General features: G+C 37.4%; 1 protein-coding gene across 2 annotated transcripts; it reads left to right on the plus strand.

Annotated features, from left to right (window-relative positions):
* Positions 1 to 15,326: 15,326 nt before the first annotated feature.
* On the plus strand, positions 15,327 to 19,730 carry LOC136200736 (14-3-3 protein 7). 2 transcript variants are annotated; one of them, XM_065991164.1, is made up of 7 exons: positions 15,327 to 15,622; positions 16,610 to 16,916; positions 17,064 to 17,151; positions 17,274 to 17,383; positions 17,490 to 17,638; positions 18,613 to 18,647; positions 19,419 to 19,730. In XM_065991164.1, the coding sequence occupies exons 1-7, from the start codon at positions 15,556 to 15,558 to the stop codon at positions 19,422 to 19,424; spliced, it is 762 nt and encodes a 253-aa protein (XP_065847236.1). In that variant the 5' UTR covers positions 15,327 to 15,555; the 3' UTR covers positions 19,425 to 19,730. The 2 variants fall into 2 exon arrangements, with proteins under 2 accessions (XP_065847236.1, XP_065847235.1); XM_065991163.1 differs by having other exon boundaries at positions 15,330 to 15,622; positions 19,433 to 19,730.
* Positions 19,731 to 20,301: the final 571 nt, after the last annotated feature.

Consider the following 20,301-nt stretch of genomic DNA (forward strand, 5'->3'; position numbering starts at 1 on the left):
CCGAGTCAGCGAAGATATGCTTCATGGCTGACGAACTTGCTGAGCCATGCGTCTCTGAGCGTGCTGACCCCTCCGTTGCATCTGACGATGAGGAGCAATCAAATGAGGTAATGTCACTTTCCTAACTCAGAAACGAAATGGGTAATGCCCTGAGTGATCTCTATACACTTGTCAAAAAGTGTAATAAGAAAATTAGAGCACTCAGCAGGCGTTGTGATGAGGTTGAAGAGGTCAAGCTGAGTGACCTCAGATACCTTCTTCAGGACAACTCAACTTTGCATGATAACATGAAGATCATATATGAGTCTGTCTCTGAAATCCAATCAGTTTCGAAGAAACTGAGAAAGAACGTCACAACTATCCAGAACCAATTAAAGGTTCCAAATAAAAGAAACATTCCTCTGAGAACTCAGTAGCAAGGTACTCAGCAGAGATGGAATCCCCAGCGGAATGTCCAGTGTGACTTCTGTGGGAAGAAAGGTCACACCACAAAGGTGTGCTGGCATGCTCAGCACTGGGGTGCTGACCAGTCAGTGAGACAACCTAAACAGAAGGTCAGCTGTGACTTCTGTGGAAAGAATGGCCATACTATCCATGTATGTCGCCATAAAATAAAATATGATGCTTTACCTGTTGCACCTAACAAGCAAGGACCCAAAAAGAATTGGGTACCTAAAAGTAACTAGTTACAATGCAGGTAAGCCTGAGATGTGCTGAGAAGTCAAAGATGTGGTATATTGACAGCGCATGCTCGAGGCATATGACTGGTGATGAAACTCAGTTCATCACGTTTAAGCGTAAACGAGGAGGAAGCGTAAGTTTTGGAGACAAAAAGAAGGGTAAGATAGTAGGGTCAGGAACCATTGGAGGTAATCCTACTATTGAATCTGTCTCCCTAGTCAGCGGACTCAAATATAACTTACTCAGCGTAGCTCAACTATGTGACAATGGGAGAAAAGTTATATTTGATGCTACTGGATGTAAAATATACGAGGGTGAATCAAATGAGTTAATTTTAACTGCCCCTCGCATAGATAATGTCTTTATGCTAGACTTAGAGAAAAAGTTTTCAAAAACTGTATGCTTAGTATCAAAGGAAGAAAATTCCTGGCTATGGCATAGGAGACTTGGTTATGTAAGCATGGACCTCCTGGCCAAATTAGCAAGAAAGCAATTGGTTGAGGGACTGCCTGAACTTAAATTTGAAAAAGATCAATTATGCCACGCTTGCCAAGCTGGAAAACAAACCAAACAATCTTTTCACAGCAAAAATATTGTCTCAACTAAGCGTCCGTTAGAGTTACTACACTTGGATCTCTTCGGTCCAGTCCAGTCCAGCCGCTGAGTCTGGGTGGAAGAAGATTTTCCTTGGTCATTGTAGATGACTTCTCTCGGTACACTTGGGTCATCTTGCTGAGTAGCAAGGATGAGACCTTTGAGACATTTTCAAATTTGGTTAGAAAAATTGAAAATGATAAAGACCTAAAATTGGCTCACATCCGAAGTGATAATGGTGGAGAATTTAAAAACCAAAAGTTTGTTGAATTCTGTGAAGCCAGCGGCATTGACTACAATTTCTCTGCTCCTAGAACACCTCAACAAAATGGGGTTGTTGAACGGAAGAATAGAACTCTGGTTGAAATAGCCAGGACAATGCTGGATGAGCATAGGCTTCCAAAGTATTTTTGGGGAGAGGCTGTTAACACACGCGTGCTATATTCTTAATAGGGCTCTAGTCATTCCTATATTAAAGAAAACCCCCTATAAACTTTGGAAAGGACGAAAGCCAAACATTGGATACTTTCGTGCCTTTGGCTATAAATGTTTTATTTTGAATACCAAAGATAGCTTAGCAAAGTTTGACTCAAAAGCTGATGAGGCTATCTTTTTAGGCTACTCAACAAACAGCAAAGCATACAGAGTTTTCAATAAACGAACTCAAACTTTAGAAGAGTCAGTACATGTTGAGTTCGATGAGACTAACCCTGCAGGTAGATACCAGCCACTGACTGAGGATGATCCACACTCAGTAACCGCTGACCAAGAACCAGCTGCTGAGTCATTCACTAAAAGGCTGACCAAGAGTAAGAGTGAACCTAAGATTGTTTCCACTGACCAGTCTACTTCTGCAGAGATTGTTGAAACACAGACAGCACAAGACATAAATCTACCTAAAGAGATAAGGATTCCAAGAGGGCACTCGGAGAGTGCAATCCTTGATTCTGCTGGGAATACCCTGATGACGAGGAATCAACTCAAGAGGTACCTCAGCAATGTAGCCTTCGTCTCAGTTCAGGAACCTAAGAACTTCGCTGATGCTGAGGAAGATGAATTCTGGATGAGCGCAATGCAAGAGGAACTCGACCAATTCAGAAGAAACGATGTATGGGAGCTAGTGCCACATCCAAGGAGTCAGAAGACCATTGGAACAAGATGGGTCTTTCGCAACAAACTGGCTGAGCAAGGAAATGTAGTCAGGAACAAAGCAAGGCTTGTAGCTCAGGGCTACAGTCAGCAAGAAGGTATTGACCACGGTGAGACCTTTGCCCCAGTGGCAAGGCTAGAAGCTATTAGGATCTTATGTGCATATGCATCTTACATGAACTTTAAATTATTCCAAATGGATGTTAAGAGTGCATTTCTTAATGGAGTTATAAACGAGGAAGTTTATGTTAATCAACCTCCAGGGTTTGAGGATCCAAAATTCCCAAACCACGTTTATAAACTCAAAAAGGCTCTGTACGGCCTCAAGCAAGCACCACGTGCTTGGTATGAGAGACTGACCAGTTTCCTGCTGACTAGAAATTATGTCAGAGGCAAAGCTGATACAACCTTATTCATTAAGAGAAAGGGTAAAGATACCCTGCTGGCTCAAATTTATGTTGATGATATAATATTTGGTGCAACTAACGAATCAATGTGCAAGGAATTTAGCAAACAAATGCAGACTGAGTTTGAAATGTCGATGATGGGAGAACTCAACTTCTTCATCGGACTTCAAATAAAACAAGGAAAGAATGGCATCTTCATCAAATATGCCAAGGAGATATTAAAGAAATATGACTTGGAAAATTGCAAGCCAATATCCACTCCTATGGGCACTGAAACTGTTCTCTGCGCTGACGAGAATGGTAAGTCAGTAGACAGCAAATTGTATCGAGGTATGATAGGCTTTCTACTTTACTTAACAGCCAGTAGACCGGACATTCAGTTCTCAGTATGCTACTGTGCTAGATATCAATCTAACCCTAAGGAATCTCATTACATAGCTGTAAAAAGAATCCTTAGATACTTGCAAAGCTCAGTGAACGCAGGTTTATGGTATCCCAACACACATGGCTTTACACTCGTTGGATACACTGACGCTGACTATGGTCGAGACAAGCTAGAACGGAAAAGCACCTCTAGAGGATGTCATTTCTTAGGAAGCTGTCTTGTATCTTGGTTCAGTAAGAAGTAGGCGTCAGTAGCCTTGTCTACCACTGAAGCTGAGTATATTGTTGCTGGTCACTGTGTTGCTCAAGTCCTATGGATTAAGCAACAGCTTGAAGACTATGGTGTTCAAACAAAGACAATTGAGGTCAAATGCGACAACAAAAGTGCAATTGATCTATCAAAGAACCCAATTCAACACAGCAGAATGAAGCATGTCAGCATAAGGCATCACTTCATTAGAGACCATGTACTCAAAGGTGAGATAAAGCTGACCTACGTCCCAACGGATGAGCAGCTTACGGATATCTTCACAAAGCCACTGGCTCGTGAACAGTTCAGTATACTCAGAGAAGTCATTGGTATGTTTAATCCTCTTCAGTAAATTCCTGTTCTAAAACATAAATTTATGTTGAGTGAATTACTATGTTGAATGATCTACACAAATGCATGCTGAGTAATTGTTATGCTGAGCACTTAACACAAAATACACATCAATACTGAGTCAATATGCACACCGAGTAGTAAATCGTAAACTGAGAAATCATCCTGTCATATACTACTGACCACTCAGAATCCAAAACGCTTAGTATTCTAAACACTGAGTGTTAGATCCATTGCATTAAATGCTTAAGCACGCGAATAGCCACCTAGGATGACGTATGCGCCGATTGTGTCATAAAAGCCAGGATCTTTGTCGGTTGACAATCCCAAGGCAAAACTGACACATGGATTCGATAAGATCCACACTTCAGCGCTATAAATAATGGGTAAATCCCCATTCTTTATTTTCTTTACATCTACCGAATTCTAAGGCAAAAGCTTTCTCTCTAAAAACTCTCAAAGCTTCCCAAACTTGTTCTGAAACTATGACTCAAGTTTCCGTCAATATCTCCGGTGCCGGTCACCCTAAGACCAGCTCCGATGAACCCTCCAGGCAAACTTCTGTGCCTAAAACTACCAAGGTCACTACGCCGAGTAAAGGAAAAACTGGGCAATCTACCTCCTCCAAAGGAAAACCGACCAAAATCAGAACCTATACCAAGGTTTTTGATAACATTAGCGAATGGAAGGTGGACTTCTCACGATGGGTCTCTGAGTCCTTCGTGACTTCCAAGCAACCCTTCTGCGAATGGATATCGCAAAATGGATGGACCGAGCTGTTCTCTATTAGGGATCACACCTATCCTGACCTAGTAAGGGAATTCTACAAGAACCTCCAAGTCGCTGATGATAACCAGGACTATCTGGCAACAGTAGTAAGGGGGAAAACGATTTTCATCAATCCCACCTATTTCGTGAATTTGCTGAAGTTGAAAAATGAAGGAGCAAAGCTGAGAAGATCTGGAGATCATGACGGTACTGGGTACGAAGTCACCTTCTGTAAACCTGAAGGCCACTCAGGAGAAGTCTCCAGTTCCTCTATGGGTCAGCATCAAAAGATGGCTCACTATCTGCTGTCCTACTTCATTTATCCAAAGATTAACTGCACCACCTCAGCAACGAACTTTGAGCAATGCTTCATATGGCATATGCTGACATACAAACCGATCAACATGTCAGTATTCCTCATTGCTGGCTTCCTAAGGAGCACCGGAACTCTAAGGCTGGGCTCGCTCATCACTAGGATTCTCATTGATCATCAAATAGACCTAACTGATGAAGTTAAAGCTAGAGGATCTGAAATCACAGCAGCTTCGCTGAGGGCTTTGAAGTTCAATCAGCCTCTGAAGAAAGGAAAAACTGCGGCTGCTACTGAACAACAAGTTGAGGAAACAACTGTCCCGAAGAAAGGGAGAAGGACCAAGTCTCCAGCTACTCGTAAGAGAAAAGCTATTGAGACTCCTTCAAAGAAGGCTGAGCCTAAGGCAAAGAAGCCTAAGTCAGTTACTGAACCAGGTCAGGAGAGACCTAAGTCAACTGATAAAAGAAGCAGGCAAGATGAGCCTGAAACTGAGGACAGAACAGATGCTGATGTGCAGCCTCAAAAGAAGCAGAAGTCTTCTACACTGACTCCCATTGATGTTATCCCTACTAACGTTGTTGTGCCTGGTGACTCTCACTACACACAGTGTCTAGGAACTGTAGCTGAGCATCAAGAAGATGAGGTGCATCTGGATGATCAGTTCATTGCACAAGTTGAGGAAGAGTTAGATGGTGACAGTTCAGAAGATGAAGAAGAAGAAGAAGAGGCCAACGGTCAGGATGACGCTGAGGATAATGAGGAGACAACCAGTGAGGTTGAAGCTGAGCAAGCCAATACTGAGTTGGCTGCTGGAGAAGAATAAGAACATGACCAACACAATGTTGATCAAGTACATGAGCAAGCTGACCAGCTTAATGCTGAACAAGAAGAAACTTCTCCATCTCACTCAGGAGAGTCTATTCAAGCTGACACTCCTCCTCGCAGAAGAAGATTGGTTAAGGCAAGTCAGAAGACAGTCAGTGACATTCCTGTTCAACAACCAACTCTTCCTGACTTTGTTATTCAGAAGCCGACCAAGGACCCTTCTGCAGTTAAGCTGAAATTTTTCAGAAAGCAACCATCCTCTACTCCACCAGCTTCTCTAGAAAAGCAAGCCTCTATTTCTTCACAAAAGGAACATGCCGACTTGAATGCTTCCGCAAATTCTACGAGTCAAGTAGAATCAATTCCCGTCGATACTGTCAATCCAAGTACTGTGCTGACTCAGAACATTCCTGCCTCAGTTAGCACCGACAGCATCCGGATTACTTCCTCTCCACTCAACATCTCTGCCGATCAAACTCTTTCTCAATCTAATCAAGTGCAGATTGAAAACACAACCCCAGTCACTGACCATGTCATTCCTCTCACTCTTCTTTCAACCGGTCATACTGATGTCACTGGACAACCTAATGAAGGATCTCAAAACTACTTAAATGCCACTGAGTCTAGCAAAAGAATAATCGACTCAGTGCAAGCATTGATCAAAGACCTTCAACAAACTACTACTCCTGCTGCTGGGTCTTCCACTATTGAGACAACTCAGCTTTCCCAAGTCACTCAGCTTCTCAACGAAGTTAAGGGATTCAAGGATTTGCTGAATGTCATCATTACCTTTCAAGCACAGCAAGCAAAGCAGGATTCCATTGCAAAGCTGGCTGAGATCCAGCTGACAACAGTTCAACATCTCAACGCTCTTCAAGAACAAGTTTAGACTTTGTCAGCTGCGAACACACGTTATGCTACTTCTGATGAAGTTAAAATGCTCTTTGCTCAGCTTCACACCGAGCAAATCAAAACCAACGAGCAAATGGTCTCCTATTCTCAGTGCTCAGTAGAGCAAATTGGTGAGGTCGTTCGATTGCTGAATCTGAACAAGCAAGAGATGGATACTGACGCTATGAAGCAAAATGAAATGCTGTCTATCACCAGACAAACCTTCAACCACATACGTCACATCAATGTTCAGCGTCAATACTATGACACCTACTTACTCAAAACATTCCATCAAGTCATTGATGGTCTGACCGATGCACTTACTTGGGTCGGTAAATCTCCAGCCTTCATAGTCAGCATGATCAGCGCTGCTGAACTTAATATACCCTCCGAGGTCTCAGATAATGGAGTGGCTATCTTTGATGGTGTCAATGAAAGCGCCGATAGACTTAAAGCTCTCCACATAACTGACCAAAGCCGTCTTAACCGACACCTTTAGGATTCCTCCTCCCGATGCTGACAAAACGGGGGAGAAAGAACAAGCGAGAACACAGCATGAGTCTAGTCAGTCCAGACAGAAGAGAAAGAAATAGATATAGGCTAGCTCAGTATAGGCTAAGTATGTAGTCTCTATGCCTGTCTTGAACTTTTGTTTGTAAACGCTGACTACCTATATTTAAATATCAATACTTGCATCTTCTGTTCAAACTCTGAGTTATGAATTATTTTTATACGATGCTGTGTATTATGTCATTATGTATCTTCAATTAAATCAGCTATGTTTAAAGGCTTATAAAATTTATTGATTGAACCCAATGCTGATAACATGTTTGACATTGACTTGTAACATTGTCTTATAAAACTCATTGAACAACAAATTACTCAGCGCCCTCTGAATATTAAAACCTTCCGCTTAATACTGAGTAAAATAGAATATGTTCTATGAGCTGACCTATATCTGAAAACTGACCCTAGACTTACTCGATTAAACCTTCAATTGTTTAGAGCAAAACTAAGTCAGTAGCTCAACCCTTACGGGGGAGTTTGCTAAGTTATATTAGGTCAACTATCATGGGGGAGCTCAACACTGAGTTCCTCGCTGAATAGTTTTGCCAACATCAAAATGGGGGAGTTTGTTGAAACACCTTTCCACATAATTTTGATTTGACAAAATTGTTTAAGTATAATTAAAAACATATTCTAAACACACTAAATTTAAATGCTTTGATTTATTCTACTAATGTGTTTGTTCAATGTTGAGTTAAATTGCTTATAAAACATAAGGATTAAAAGGCCCAAGCACAATACAAGAGTCAAAGCCCAAGTCAAACAATTCAAGACAACTCGGCCCGCGTTTGTCAAAACGTTGTCGTTATGGACAAAACGCAACTCAGCGGAAGAAGGATCTAGAAGACCTTCAGGGAACAACTTCGGAACGAAGCTGCTGAGTTTATTCGACAAAGCGTACAAGAAAGCAGCTGGCTAAGGAAAACTTTCAGACAAAGTGTTTCCACTTTGGGTAAAGTTCAGACGACATAGTATGCTGTCCAGTTGACTTTACCATAAAAGGAGAGACATTCTGCCGAGCTGACCAAAAGCTGACCGAGGACAGAAGATACTCAAATCTGATTGGCCGAGAGCTCTGAGCAAGTCAGGATGACAACGACAGGAAGCCGTTTCCTTCCAACGGTTATTTCGAAATTCGAAATGACCGATGCCTCAAGACGTCTCTATAAATAGTGCCATCAGAAGCTTCATTTAACACAGAACTTGATCAAGCCATTACGCTGACCAAATTTCTATGCAAGTTCTGCAAGCAAAAAGCAAATCAATCTTACACTAAATTTCATATCTTTTGTGTAAAAGTCTAGAGTGATTATTCAATCATCTAAGGTGTCTTAGCAATCATTGTTTAGGACAAACACTTATCATTTCTATAGATTAGAAAGGAGAGGCTGAGTACTCGGTTATAGTAACTCAACGAGAGATTAAGATTGAGTAGAGGTATAGAGGAAGGTACTCTTGTTATACTCAGTTGCTAAGATTGTAAAAGGTTTGAGGCTCTACCTTTAAAGAGCTCAGTAGAGGATTCGAAATCTCGGAATGTGTTCCGGGGACAGGACGTAGGCTTAGAAGCCGAACCTGGATAAATCTGCTGAGTAACGTATTTCTTACCTTAAACTCCTTATATATATTGCTTGCTTAAATAACCAAAAACTGACCAAGTAAAGAGGTCAAGCTGAGTTGTGCACATCGAACATCTGAGCTCAGGAATAGACTTTAAGTGTTATCTCCTGACTCAAGTTAAGAAACTGACCTAGTCACCAGTTGACTAAGCCAGTATCTTGCTGATTACTCAGCGCCGCTGTTAAAACATTTTCTCTTAAGAAAAGAAGTATGCCCTAAAGTAAAAAAAAAAGCTTAAATAGTTCCTAACCCCCCCCCTTGGAACTATACTTGTAACGTTATAAGGGACCAACAAACTCCTTTTCCTTTTGCTTCGATCGTTCTAAACCACGACGATCACGAGATTTAGACACTCCTAAATTTCTTGTGTGCCTCATAGCGACGAATCAAAGATTCGGTAGAATCATGATGATCATTCCTTCATCGCTTCGGGGACCTTGAATTTCCTATTCTTGACACCAGCTTCGGCCTGACTAGAGAAGGTGTATGATGCAGTCCTCGATATTGAGGACCACCAGACCTCTCTCTAGACCTGACCCTTCCAACTTCTGGATGAGATTCTTTGGAAATATTTCTCTTATTAGGACATGTTTTCATTGTGTGATGTCCAGTAATAGGCAACGGATCTGCCTCATTCTTCATATCTCCCAGCCTTCTTTGCCTCCAACACCTCCAAACGTATAACCTCCATTTATGAAGTATGCTCGATGCGAAGAATATTCATTGACTCTTATACAGAGCCCATGTTATAAATCAACTACTTCGTAAGATTATCCATAAAACAACACAGCTCCGAATCCAATGATCCTAAACAAGCCTCAATTCATTGATCCAAAGCTGTTGTAACAAAAATAGGCGGAATCGGCTGATTGCTGGAATCAAGCAAGCCATGATCATGAGTAGCTGAAGAACTAAGCAAGTCATCCATTCTCTGACTGAGCGGAGCTGGTGAATGAACAACCGACTGAACGATTTACAGAGTAACCTACTAAAGAACATGCTCAATGGAGGGACGACAATAGAAGAATGAACATATACCATTTTGCTACGAGATGCAATCCACGCTCACCGCACCAATTGATATCAGAATATCCAATTACTCTCTGTTTGCTTACTTCAGGTCACCTGAGAAAGGAAGAACACGGTCAGACATCGGCCGGAATCCGGTGAACCCTCTCTGATGCTTAAGTCAGTGATGAGAATACTTAACTTGAAAGCAGTTTGGCAGTAATGTATTGTAAAAAGTTGTGTACATGTGATGATAATTTCCACACTATTTTATAGATAATTGTTTACCTCTTGGTTTGTGCCTTTGTATACATGTCAACTTATCATTGGTTCAAACCCTATAATTCTATAATGTACAGAGTTGAGCGTGTGTATTGACATCCGAAGCTCATTTCCATCATTCCTTCCGGTCCTTCTTGATGGATGGGTTGGCTTAATGTTATGGCATTCAATGGGCCTAGGCTTGTTCGGTTAAGCCCATGACGGTATTCAATAACATATCACATAGCATACCCAGTTGTCCAATGAAAAGATAAACCTCCATATACAAGCAAACAATGTAGAAATTGAGGATGGTCCAGCAACATAGAAACATGAACAGTAGTTGGATCATATAGGATCCAAATACGACTAAAGGGAGAGCAAGAATTACAAATAAACTTCCAACTTTAGAGACATAAGCCTTTCCAAACTTTAGTTTTATTTTCCTCTTGTACTCTAGCTTCCAAAACTCTTGTAGCAAACAAATTTTTGGAAACTCTGGTATGTCAGGCCTACAGTGAAAGCAGGTCTTATGCCTTACTCCATATTCTCTCTTAAAGCTTTATAAAGCTTCGCGAGACAAGAGACCTTACCTCATGCTGTTTAATAAGGTCATTAAGACCCTTAATTTTCCAAAAATCTAGCACTTATTAGGAGGATCCACATTATTTCTTCCTCTTACACCCTCATCAATTATCCCAAAAAACTGCCCGTAATTGGATTAACCAGTCACATATTTAGTATAAGGTGAAACAATTGAGATAATGAAAATAATTATTTCCTCAACTTTTACTAACAAAGAGTGCAAATATATATACATAATAATGGTTGAATTAGTAGTGGAAACGTATACAAACTCTATAATGGAAACCTATACCAATTCTATGATTCCACCCATGTAGTGCAGTCTATTTACACTAGAAAAGGATTTCCTTATCTAATAAGGAGTGTACTTCTATGACTCCCCCTCAAGTTGTAAGATACGGGACCACATTGTAAGCTTGTATCTAAGCAACTGAAATCGCCCCCTATGCAATGGTCTAGTGAACACATCTATTGTTTGGTCAATGGTGGAGATATGATGTACCACTAGTGCCTTATAACGAACCTTATCGCGAACAAAATAAAAGTCGATCTCCAAATACTTGTTGTTCCTTAATCGATTCTGACTCCTTCATTTTGAGTTTCTCATACTCACCTCTCAAGGTTTGCAAACACATTTGATCACCTTATATTTCCCCTTAAAGAAACTCTCAAGAATCTCTCATGCTTCCTTCTTTTTTGTTGTAGTAGAGACTTTCAGGAACATATTCTCATCCATACACATATAGAAAAGCGACAGTGATTGCTGGTCTTCTTATTTAACTTCTTTAAATTCTCCCTTTGTGCAGCCGTCAATTTCTCCTCATTCATTGATTGTACATATCCATTTTCTATCATGTCCCGTGCATCTTGGGATTCCAGCAGAGCATTTGTTCTAATAACTAGTTGTCATTTAGAGAGTTGCAGATATTTGTAATGGATCATTCCATCATCATGATTCTGAATTTTCAGGCTCTGATACTAGATTGTTGGATCAAAAAATAAAGTTTCAAATGTACGTAGGAATAGTATAATTGTTGTAAAAACCCTCTTATCCTACTTTTTATATTCATACTATAGGTATATATAAGTTACAAGAAGACTCGTAGGAAACAACACAACGTTTAGGAAATACAAATGACTCTTAAGAAACAACACAACCCTTAGAATTTTGTATCATGATTAAGGCTTCAATAAATATAAGTTTATACTTTCAACAATACTTCTCAATTTGATGAAAGCAAGGAGAGCATCCACCACACAACCAACAATCGCAAACTTCCATCACTCAAATTCCAATTGTAATTCCTTAGAAATTGGACTATGAATTTTCCATCTGCAGTTGTCGGATGAATATATTGCAATAAGTTATCAAGTAAATAAAAACGATTATTAGATAGCAGCTCCACCCATTCACCTTACTTCTTCTCTAAAAGGTTCACTTTGCTCCAGACCCCCTTCAAAAATCGCATCGGGATGCACTAGTGTGATCGAATCCGCACATTGATCTTTAAAAGAACCCAAATCTAAATTGTAGTCATCGTTTTCCTTTAACAACGAATTACTCGGAACCATGGTTGTCAAAACTGGACCGGTCAAATAACCGGAAAAGGCATAGGGTTAAGGGTTTGAGGTTTAACCAGGATCCAATCGGGGTTCAACCGGTATTCAAAAATCATGTGCAAATTATATTTCTATTCATATTTAATCTTATAACATAGTATAATATCAACTATATTCATAAAAGTTATACTAATATAATAACATTTATTTAATATCAAAACATGATATCAAATTCATAAATTTTAATATGACAAATAAATATAAAAATTAAAGAAAATATATACTTTAAAAATTAATAGTGATTACTTTTTATTTTTATTTTTTTAAAATCTTCTTTTTACTAATAACTAACATGTAAATATGCTAATAGGATATGTATTTTATAATTCAACTGAAAATTAAATTTATTAGATTTTTAAAATTTATTTATATATATTTAAAATTTAAATACTAATTAAACTTTATTAATATTGAGAAAATATAATAATTTTTTAATAATATTCATTTAAATAGAAAAAGATAATACTAAATCATATTTTAATTATTTAAGTTATAACATTATTATTTATTCTTAATAGTTAATAATAGACATAAGTAAAATGGTATTGTAGTGGTAAGCATTAGAGTTTATAGATCGAAGGTCTAAGGTTCAAACCTCTCCTTTGTCTAAATTTATATATATTTTTTTTAAGTAAACATGTCTAAAAGCAAATCGGACCAAACTACTTTTCTTGGGCCTACCCATGGACGACATAAGATAGCAAAAAACCTACAATTTTTCTTTATAAACGCAATCATGTGGTTTGCAAAATTTTACATTTATTTTTACTTTTTCAAATTTGGCCGATAACAACATCAAAATGCAAATTTTCAAGAATTAAAGTTGTTTAGTATCATATTTACTATGGAACCATATTTCAAAATCATTATTTTTTGAGTTTTCTCTCTCTAAACATTAATTTTCTCTCTCATAAAAAACAACACCTAAATGGCCTCAAACATAAAAAATTAAAGAATTAAAGTTGCTTAAAATATCATTAACTCTTTAAATTTTTTATTTCGAGATCGTTATCGGCCAAATTTTGACAAAGTGAGCCCAAATACGAAATTTTACAAATCACAGGGTTGTATTTGTAAAAAAAACAAATATCACAGGTATCAATCTGCAAATCAGTGAAACCATTGCAAAACCACATGACATCAATATGTAATTAACCCTTATATAAAAAATAATAAATTAATTTAAAATATAAAGAGTAAATATTTTATATTTACAAAATATGATAAAAAAATAAATAAAACGTTAGTATTTAATCTAGATTTTTTAGAAATCAAGTTTATTTTTAAGGGTTGATTTAAAAAAAACTCTTATGGTTTCACGTTTTCGCAGATCGATACACGTAGATGTTTTTTTATCTCAAAATAAACCATGTGGTTTTTGTAGTTAGCAAATTCATTAACACCATTAAAAAGTAGGGATATTTTCTGTTTTTTTTTTAAATTTTTTTTTCTCTCTCTCACTTCTTTTTATTCTTCCCTCAAAACACACCATGTGGGTTCTGTCGTTAGCAAATTCACGATAAATTCATTAACATCATTAAAAGTATGGATATTTTCGAAAAATGTTTTTTTTTTCAACCTTTTCAACTTTTAATAGAAAGGCAATAGAGAGAAAAGTCATTCAAAAAGTAAAAAAAAAGTTCTAAAAAATTTATTTTCCGAAAATATCCATTATTTTTAACGGTGTTAAGGAATTTGTCGCGGATTTACTAACGATAGAAATCACAAAGTTTGTTTTGGAGAAAAAAAAACTCATAGATATTGATCTGCTAACACCTAAAATCATAATTTTTTTTTAAACTTACCTATTTTTAATGATGATAGACTTGGATGTTAAAGTTATATAATTTTTTTTTTATTTCTGAAAAAGAAGTTATATAATTATTTTAAAAAATATAAAAACTAATGGATTCGTTTGATTTAATTGTTGTTTGCTATTGGAAAAAACTATTTTTTGAAAACTAAAGATTTCCTTTTATAAAGTGATACTTTTTATATGTAAAAGTTAAACATGATTTCTTAACCAAATACTTAAAACTCTTATTTTCTAAATGAAAAGGTAAAAATAAAGTGAAAATAAAGTAAACAAACACTCATTTCTTTGAAAAAATACCAAGTTTTATTAACTTAAATCAGATAAAAAACTATTGCTAATAAATGGTGGTGGACATGCCCATTCACTATGAACAGATACAGAATTGACCGTTTTTGCTAGAGCATGACAACCGAATTTGCTGAATGCTTAATAAAGAAGATATAACACAACTCTAAACCTCATAATAAATGAATATAATTAGAAATAATGTCAACTAAATATGAATGACCTTCTAAATCCATTTGAATTGCCTTGACTATGATGAGACAATCCGACTGAATTTGAATTTTCTCACTGGGGCGATACTTCTTAATCCAACTTAAAACTTCTTTGATAATCATGGTCTCGACTAGCTGAGGACTGAGATTCCATTGAAAAGCTCCCACCTTAACTAGAATGCATTTTCCAGAGTAATTACTTGATGATCTCATAGATGGAAAAAGAACTTTTGATACAAGAATTGAAAAGAAAAGTAGAAACTTGTCAAAGGACAAAACAAAAACAAACTTGTCAAAGGACAAAACAAAAACAAACTTGTCAGATGATAAGATTCATATCCGTTGAACAGCAACGGATATAAAAGAACTCCAAATTTCCTATTTAATCAACATTATTTAACTCATCTTCTTTTCCATATAACATTCCTTTGTTTTTCACCTATAAGATGCATTGTTGGCCTCCCATGCGGAAAACAATCAAGTAAATAATAAACACTCTTAATATAATAATATACAAAAATATACCGAATAATAAATGATGTACCCTGGTTTTTCAACAACTTGATTAAAATCTAAGAATGTATAGTATAGGTCATAAAATCTTTACCCCACCCACGACAGATACAGTACAAACAGACACACAGGGTAGCCAGACAATTTAGTCAGTCGTCTTTATGGTCAAACTTCGATCCTCCCCATAATATTCACCTACATTTCACATCCAACGGTCATTCTTCTCCCTAACCCTAACACTAGCGGCTCACATTTCCTCCATCCAACCACACATTTTCATTGCCCAATCTCCACCCTCCATTTTTCACGGTTTCCTAATCCAACCATCCATTTCGCCTCCTACTGCCTTTTCTCATAACAGTTACCCTCCTCACAGCCACCACCATAAACCGCTACAACCGAAGATCTCACCCCTACACAGTCACACAGAGAGACACAAACGGCGACGATAGACAATGGAGAAGGAGAGAGAGCAACTGGTTTACTCAGCTAGACTTGCTGAGCAAGCTGAGAGATACGATGGTATGCTATGCCCAATTTTTTTAATCTTATGATGTATCAATCTGTATATACCTCCGTTGTTGGATCTCTCGCTTTTTGTTCTTGTTTCTGATTTTGTTTTCACTGTTTTTGTTAATTTTGAGTTTGTTGCGGAGTTCTGAAATTTCAAGCGTGAAACACGATGCATATTTTTTTTTTCTGATTTATGGGATTAGATTGCACAATTAGTGGTTTTGTCCCTGGTTTAAGTATCAATTGCTTTCTAATTAATGCAGACTGCCGATTTTATATTTTAAGTTTAATTTTAGTGAGGAACTGAAGATTTAGGTGTTCGTCTGTGCTTGATATGATCTTTTTACGGGATAACTTAGTTTTGCAATGTTTTCACCTTTAGGGATCTTTGATGACCAGGTATGTATATGAACCTGGTTGAGTATATACGGAATTGTAAATTTTAAAGTAATGATGATGTGTAAAAAAAGAAAGAAAGCAAAAGCATAGAAGTTAGAGCATATTGAAGTTGCACGAAAGAAGAAAACTGGAAATCTTACAATGAAGTGATGCAGTTGAAAAGAACATGGAGGTCCTGGATCGTTCCATATACATGGCCCTATGCCAAATTTTAATTGAAGGAAATGGAAATGATCACATAGCCAACCCCAATTATATGGAGGTTTAAGGGATAATCTACATGAGATAACTTATAGTAATAGTTCTGGTGGACTTGTTTGATTACTAATGTGTTTCATGCATCAATTGAAATAAATCAGCCAATGTTTTCGAGCAAGTCTTTGGAGTCTAGTCGTAAAAGGTCAAATGCATAGAATGTTTCTTGTTCTAGTGTCTTTGAGTACTGCTTGTTTTCATGGTTGGTTTCTTATACCGTAGGCGTTTATTTGGGAAATTTGGCATTAATTTAATTGGTATTAGTTCTTTATTCTAATGATTATGAAGATATATTGCATAGGCATTAGATTTGATGTCGTATTTCATTTGGAATTCTTGCAGAGATGGTTGAAGCAATGAAGAAAGTTGCTAAGTTGGATGTGGAACTGACAGTGGAAGAGAGAAACCTGGTGTCTGTGGGTTACAAAAATGTTATTGGAGCAAGAAGGGCATCTTGGCGGATACTTTCTTCTATTGAACAAAAGGAGGAAGGGAAGGGGAATGATCAAAATGTGAAGAGGATAAAAGAGTACAGGCAGAGAGTTGAAGATGAGCTCGCAAAGATCTGTAGTGATATATTATCAGTAATTGATGAGCATCTTATTCCATCCTCCGCCTCAGGGGAATCAACTGTTTTTTACTATAAGATGTGAGATGTTCATTAACACATTGTTTGCATCAAATATGTTTCATCTATTATCTTCTAGTTGCGTTTATTCTTACATTTTTGTAGTTCTTGAGCTTCCTCAATGTGTTTTTGATGTGTGTGCATCATTTTTCTTTTCTTCATGGGTAGGAAAGGAGACTATTATCGATATTTGGCCGAGTTTAAAGGTGCTGAAGGTCGTAAAGAAGATGCAGAACAGTCTCTTAAGGCTTATGAGGTATTTGCATTACACTTCTTACTTTTGGAACTTTCTTCCATATCATTCTGCCCTTTCAATTGCTCAAGTATGAAGCCCGTTATTGTTTAGTAAGATTACTGCTTCTATTTCTTGTGCTGCAGGCCGCCACCTCTACTGCATCCACTGATTTGGCTCCTACTCATCCAATCAGACTCGGCCTAGCTTTGAACTTTTCTGTTTTCTATTATGAGATCTTAAACTCCCCTGAAAGGTCAGTACATGTTGCTGTATCTCTCTCTCGGGATACCGATACTATACTTCTTGTAGCAGGTGCAAATTCTGTTACATTTTTTGAAACTATCATACGTGTTATGTAGAGCCTGCCACCTAGCCAAACAAGCATTTGATGAAGCAATAGCAGAACTTGATAGCCTCAATGAAGAATCCTATAAGGACAGTACCCTTATTATGCAGCTTCTGAGGGATAATCTCACTCTATGGACATCAGATCTGCCAGAGGAGGGAGGTAAACACAGTCCCTATCTTCCTTGAGTGGAATTAGCATTTTGTTGAACTTGAGTTCCGGAAATTTTCTTTTACGAATTTTGAAGGTTTACTACATTAGTATATTTGAACAGTACTAGAGGATCTTGCTTAAAGTATGACAATACACCTCTTAGATGTCCTTTTTGAGCTCCTTAGCTGACAGTTATTGGAGCACCATGTAGCATTTAGGATCAGTTTATGTCATAGTTATTAAAGGCACGCCTCAGGTGCGCCTGAGGCGCGCCTCGGCTAAGGCTCCAGCCTTAGCGCCTTGGTCAGTAAGGCGCGCGCCTTGGCTACCTTAGGGTAATTTAGGGTATTTTAGGGCTGAGGGTATTTTAGGGTTTTGAGGGTGTTTTAGGGTTAGGGTATTTTAGGGTTTTTTAAGTTCAAAAAATAAAAGAAAAACGGAGACAGACAAAGATCGAAAGTTTTTACTACACATATCACAGCAGACAATATGCCTTAGTAGTTAACTAGAACTTAACTCATGCATTTTATGGTTTTATTGTTGGTATTTGACTATTTGTGACTAGTATTATGAATTTCTGAATATTTTTTTGGTGCGCCTCGAGTCTCTCGGGCGCGCGCCTTAAGTTGCGCCTTGCGCCAAGGCTCCAGGACCCCCTTGCGCCAAGGCTCCAGGACCCCCTTGCGCCAAGGCTCCAGGACCCCCTTGCGCCTTAGTGCGCCTTGCGCCTTTAATAACTATGGTTTATGTAAATTTTTTTGAGTAGTTATGGTTTTGTGTGGTGCTTTCTGTGGTGCTTTTTCCCATGCTAGATACTTAGCCTACTTTTCTACTTTATATACTGTTCCATGGGGATCTTAATGGTTGTGTTATATTTTTGTGGGCTACATTGATGATGGAAATATGTAGTTTCTCTTGGAGTTTTAATCTCATAATTGCTATTGATGCTTTATGTTCTACTAAATGGGACTTTATTTTGGCAGGTGAGCACTCTAAAGGTGACGAACCTCAAGCAGAGGTAAGCTAAAATTTACAAATATTTTTGTACATGATGTGAGTACTTGTATTAGATAAAAAAATCAAGTTGAACCAGCGTAAAGAGCAATATGGTCCAATATTTAAGATGCTCCTCCAATCCAAACAGAGGGCAAAATACATCCATGGCCCCTCAATTATAGCGTTACTAACATTATGGTCAAATATTTATTTTACCCTCATCGTTTCGTTAATTTCTTAATGAATTTTATTGATTTGGACTTTAATGTTACAGAATGTAAATTTCATGGATTTTTATGTCAATAAATGAAGTTTATGGCTATAAAACTAGTAACTTTATAGTTTAGGAACTATGAATGTAATTTAGTCATCCGAACACATTAGACTTGAAGACATGGACTTGTGTAATTCATGTAGGATATGAATTTGGAATAAATAGTCAGTCAAGGAGTTTCAATAAAATCTAATGTGGTAAGATAGGTTCTTTACCATTATAAGTATATTTATAAGTAAACTACACCCATGACCCTCTAACTCGGGCCATTTTCACCATTTATCTCTTCAACTTGATTTTGTACAAAAAAAAAAAACTTACTCATCAAAGTGTAATATAACCGAAGAATGTTAAAATAAACAACAATTTGCAACATTTGATCAATATATTATGATTCATGTCAACATAAAATAAAGTGAAACATTATTTTACCTCTAATAGGGATGTTATAATGGGTTATCATATCATAATCGTGTTATGTGATCTATATATTTTATGTGATGTTTGAACACTTGATAGTGTTGATGTTGCAGAAATAGTTGGCAGGGAGGGAAGATGTGGGTTGATTGGAGAGGAAAGGATGAAGTAGAGTGGTAAGTATTAGTAGTAGTAGTAGTAGTGCTGGGAATTCCGAACCATTTGGCTTGTTATATCTATTTGCTCTGAACAGATTTCTAGACCATTATTATGTTTTTTTTTTCTTGCTTTCTAGAACATGATCACAACTTGCTAATTTAAATCCAAAGTTTTAGGCCTGTCAATTTTGCATCTTGAGTTTGTCTACAAGCTGCTATTTTGAGTATCATATGATATTGTTCCTATTTTCTTTTCTCTTTGAATGCCCAGATCTCTGCCTGTTCTTCAATGAAAGATCAGTTGTTATCTCTTTTCAAACTTGTTACCTAAATAGGATAGGAGGTTGCACTTGTCATCATAGCAGTTGTTGAAGGCAAATCATTCAGATATAGGGCTGTAATGGCCTGTTCATGCTTGGTTCATTAGAAAATTGACGAGTTCGAGCCCGAACACAAAATCATGTTCATGAGCTGCTCGTGAATTTTGTCATGAGCTTTGCTCGCGAGCAATTCATTAATTCTATTTATGAACTTTGCTTGCGAACAACTCGGTAATAGTTACCTGATGGAATCTCTAGCTAATGGGCTAGCTCAATTCCATCGATCCCCGATTTTTTAGTCGAGCATAGCTTATTTGAAATTTTTTTAACACCAATATATAGTTTTGAAACATGCAAAATTAAAGTTTTACACAAAATTATGTAGTTTGACATTTCTTGCTCTAGAAATATTATATTATAAAAATAATTGAATCAAACTTGCTCATGGTTGTGTTCATGAACATATAATTGAGCTTGTTTATGAACCTACAAGTGTACAATTGAGTC

This window comes from Euphorbia lathyris, chromosome 7, assembly GCF_963576675.1.
Source record: "Euphorbia lathyris chromosome 7, ddEupLath1.1, whole genome shotgun sequence".
Taxonomy (NCBI): Eukaryota; Viridiplantae; Streptophyta; class Magnoliopsida; order Malpighiales; family Euphorbiaceae; genus Euphorbia; species Euphorbia lathyris.

What these genes read in the sequence shown, in the direction of transcription:
- LOC136200736 (XM_065991164.1), top strand. Translation starts at nt 15,556, where the DNA reads ATGGAGAAGGAGAGAGAGCAACTGGTTTACTCAGCTAGACTTGCTGAG. An exon ending in GCAAGCTGAGAGATACGATG is followed by an intron (nt 15,623 to 16,609) that starts GTATGCTATGCC and finishes GAATTCTTGCAG; the next exon opens with AGATGGTTGAAGCAATGAAG. An exon ending in AGTCTCTTAAGGCTTATGAG is followed by an intron (nt 17,152 to 17,273) that starts GTATTTGCATTA and finishes CTTGTGCTGCAG; the next exon opens with GCCGCCACCTCTACTGCATC.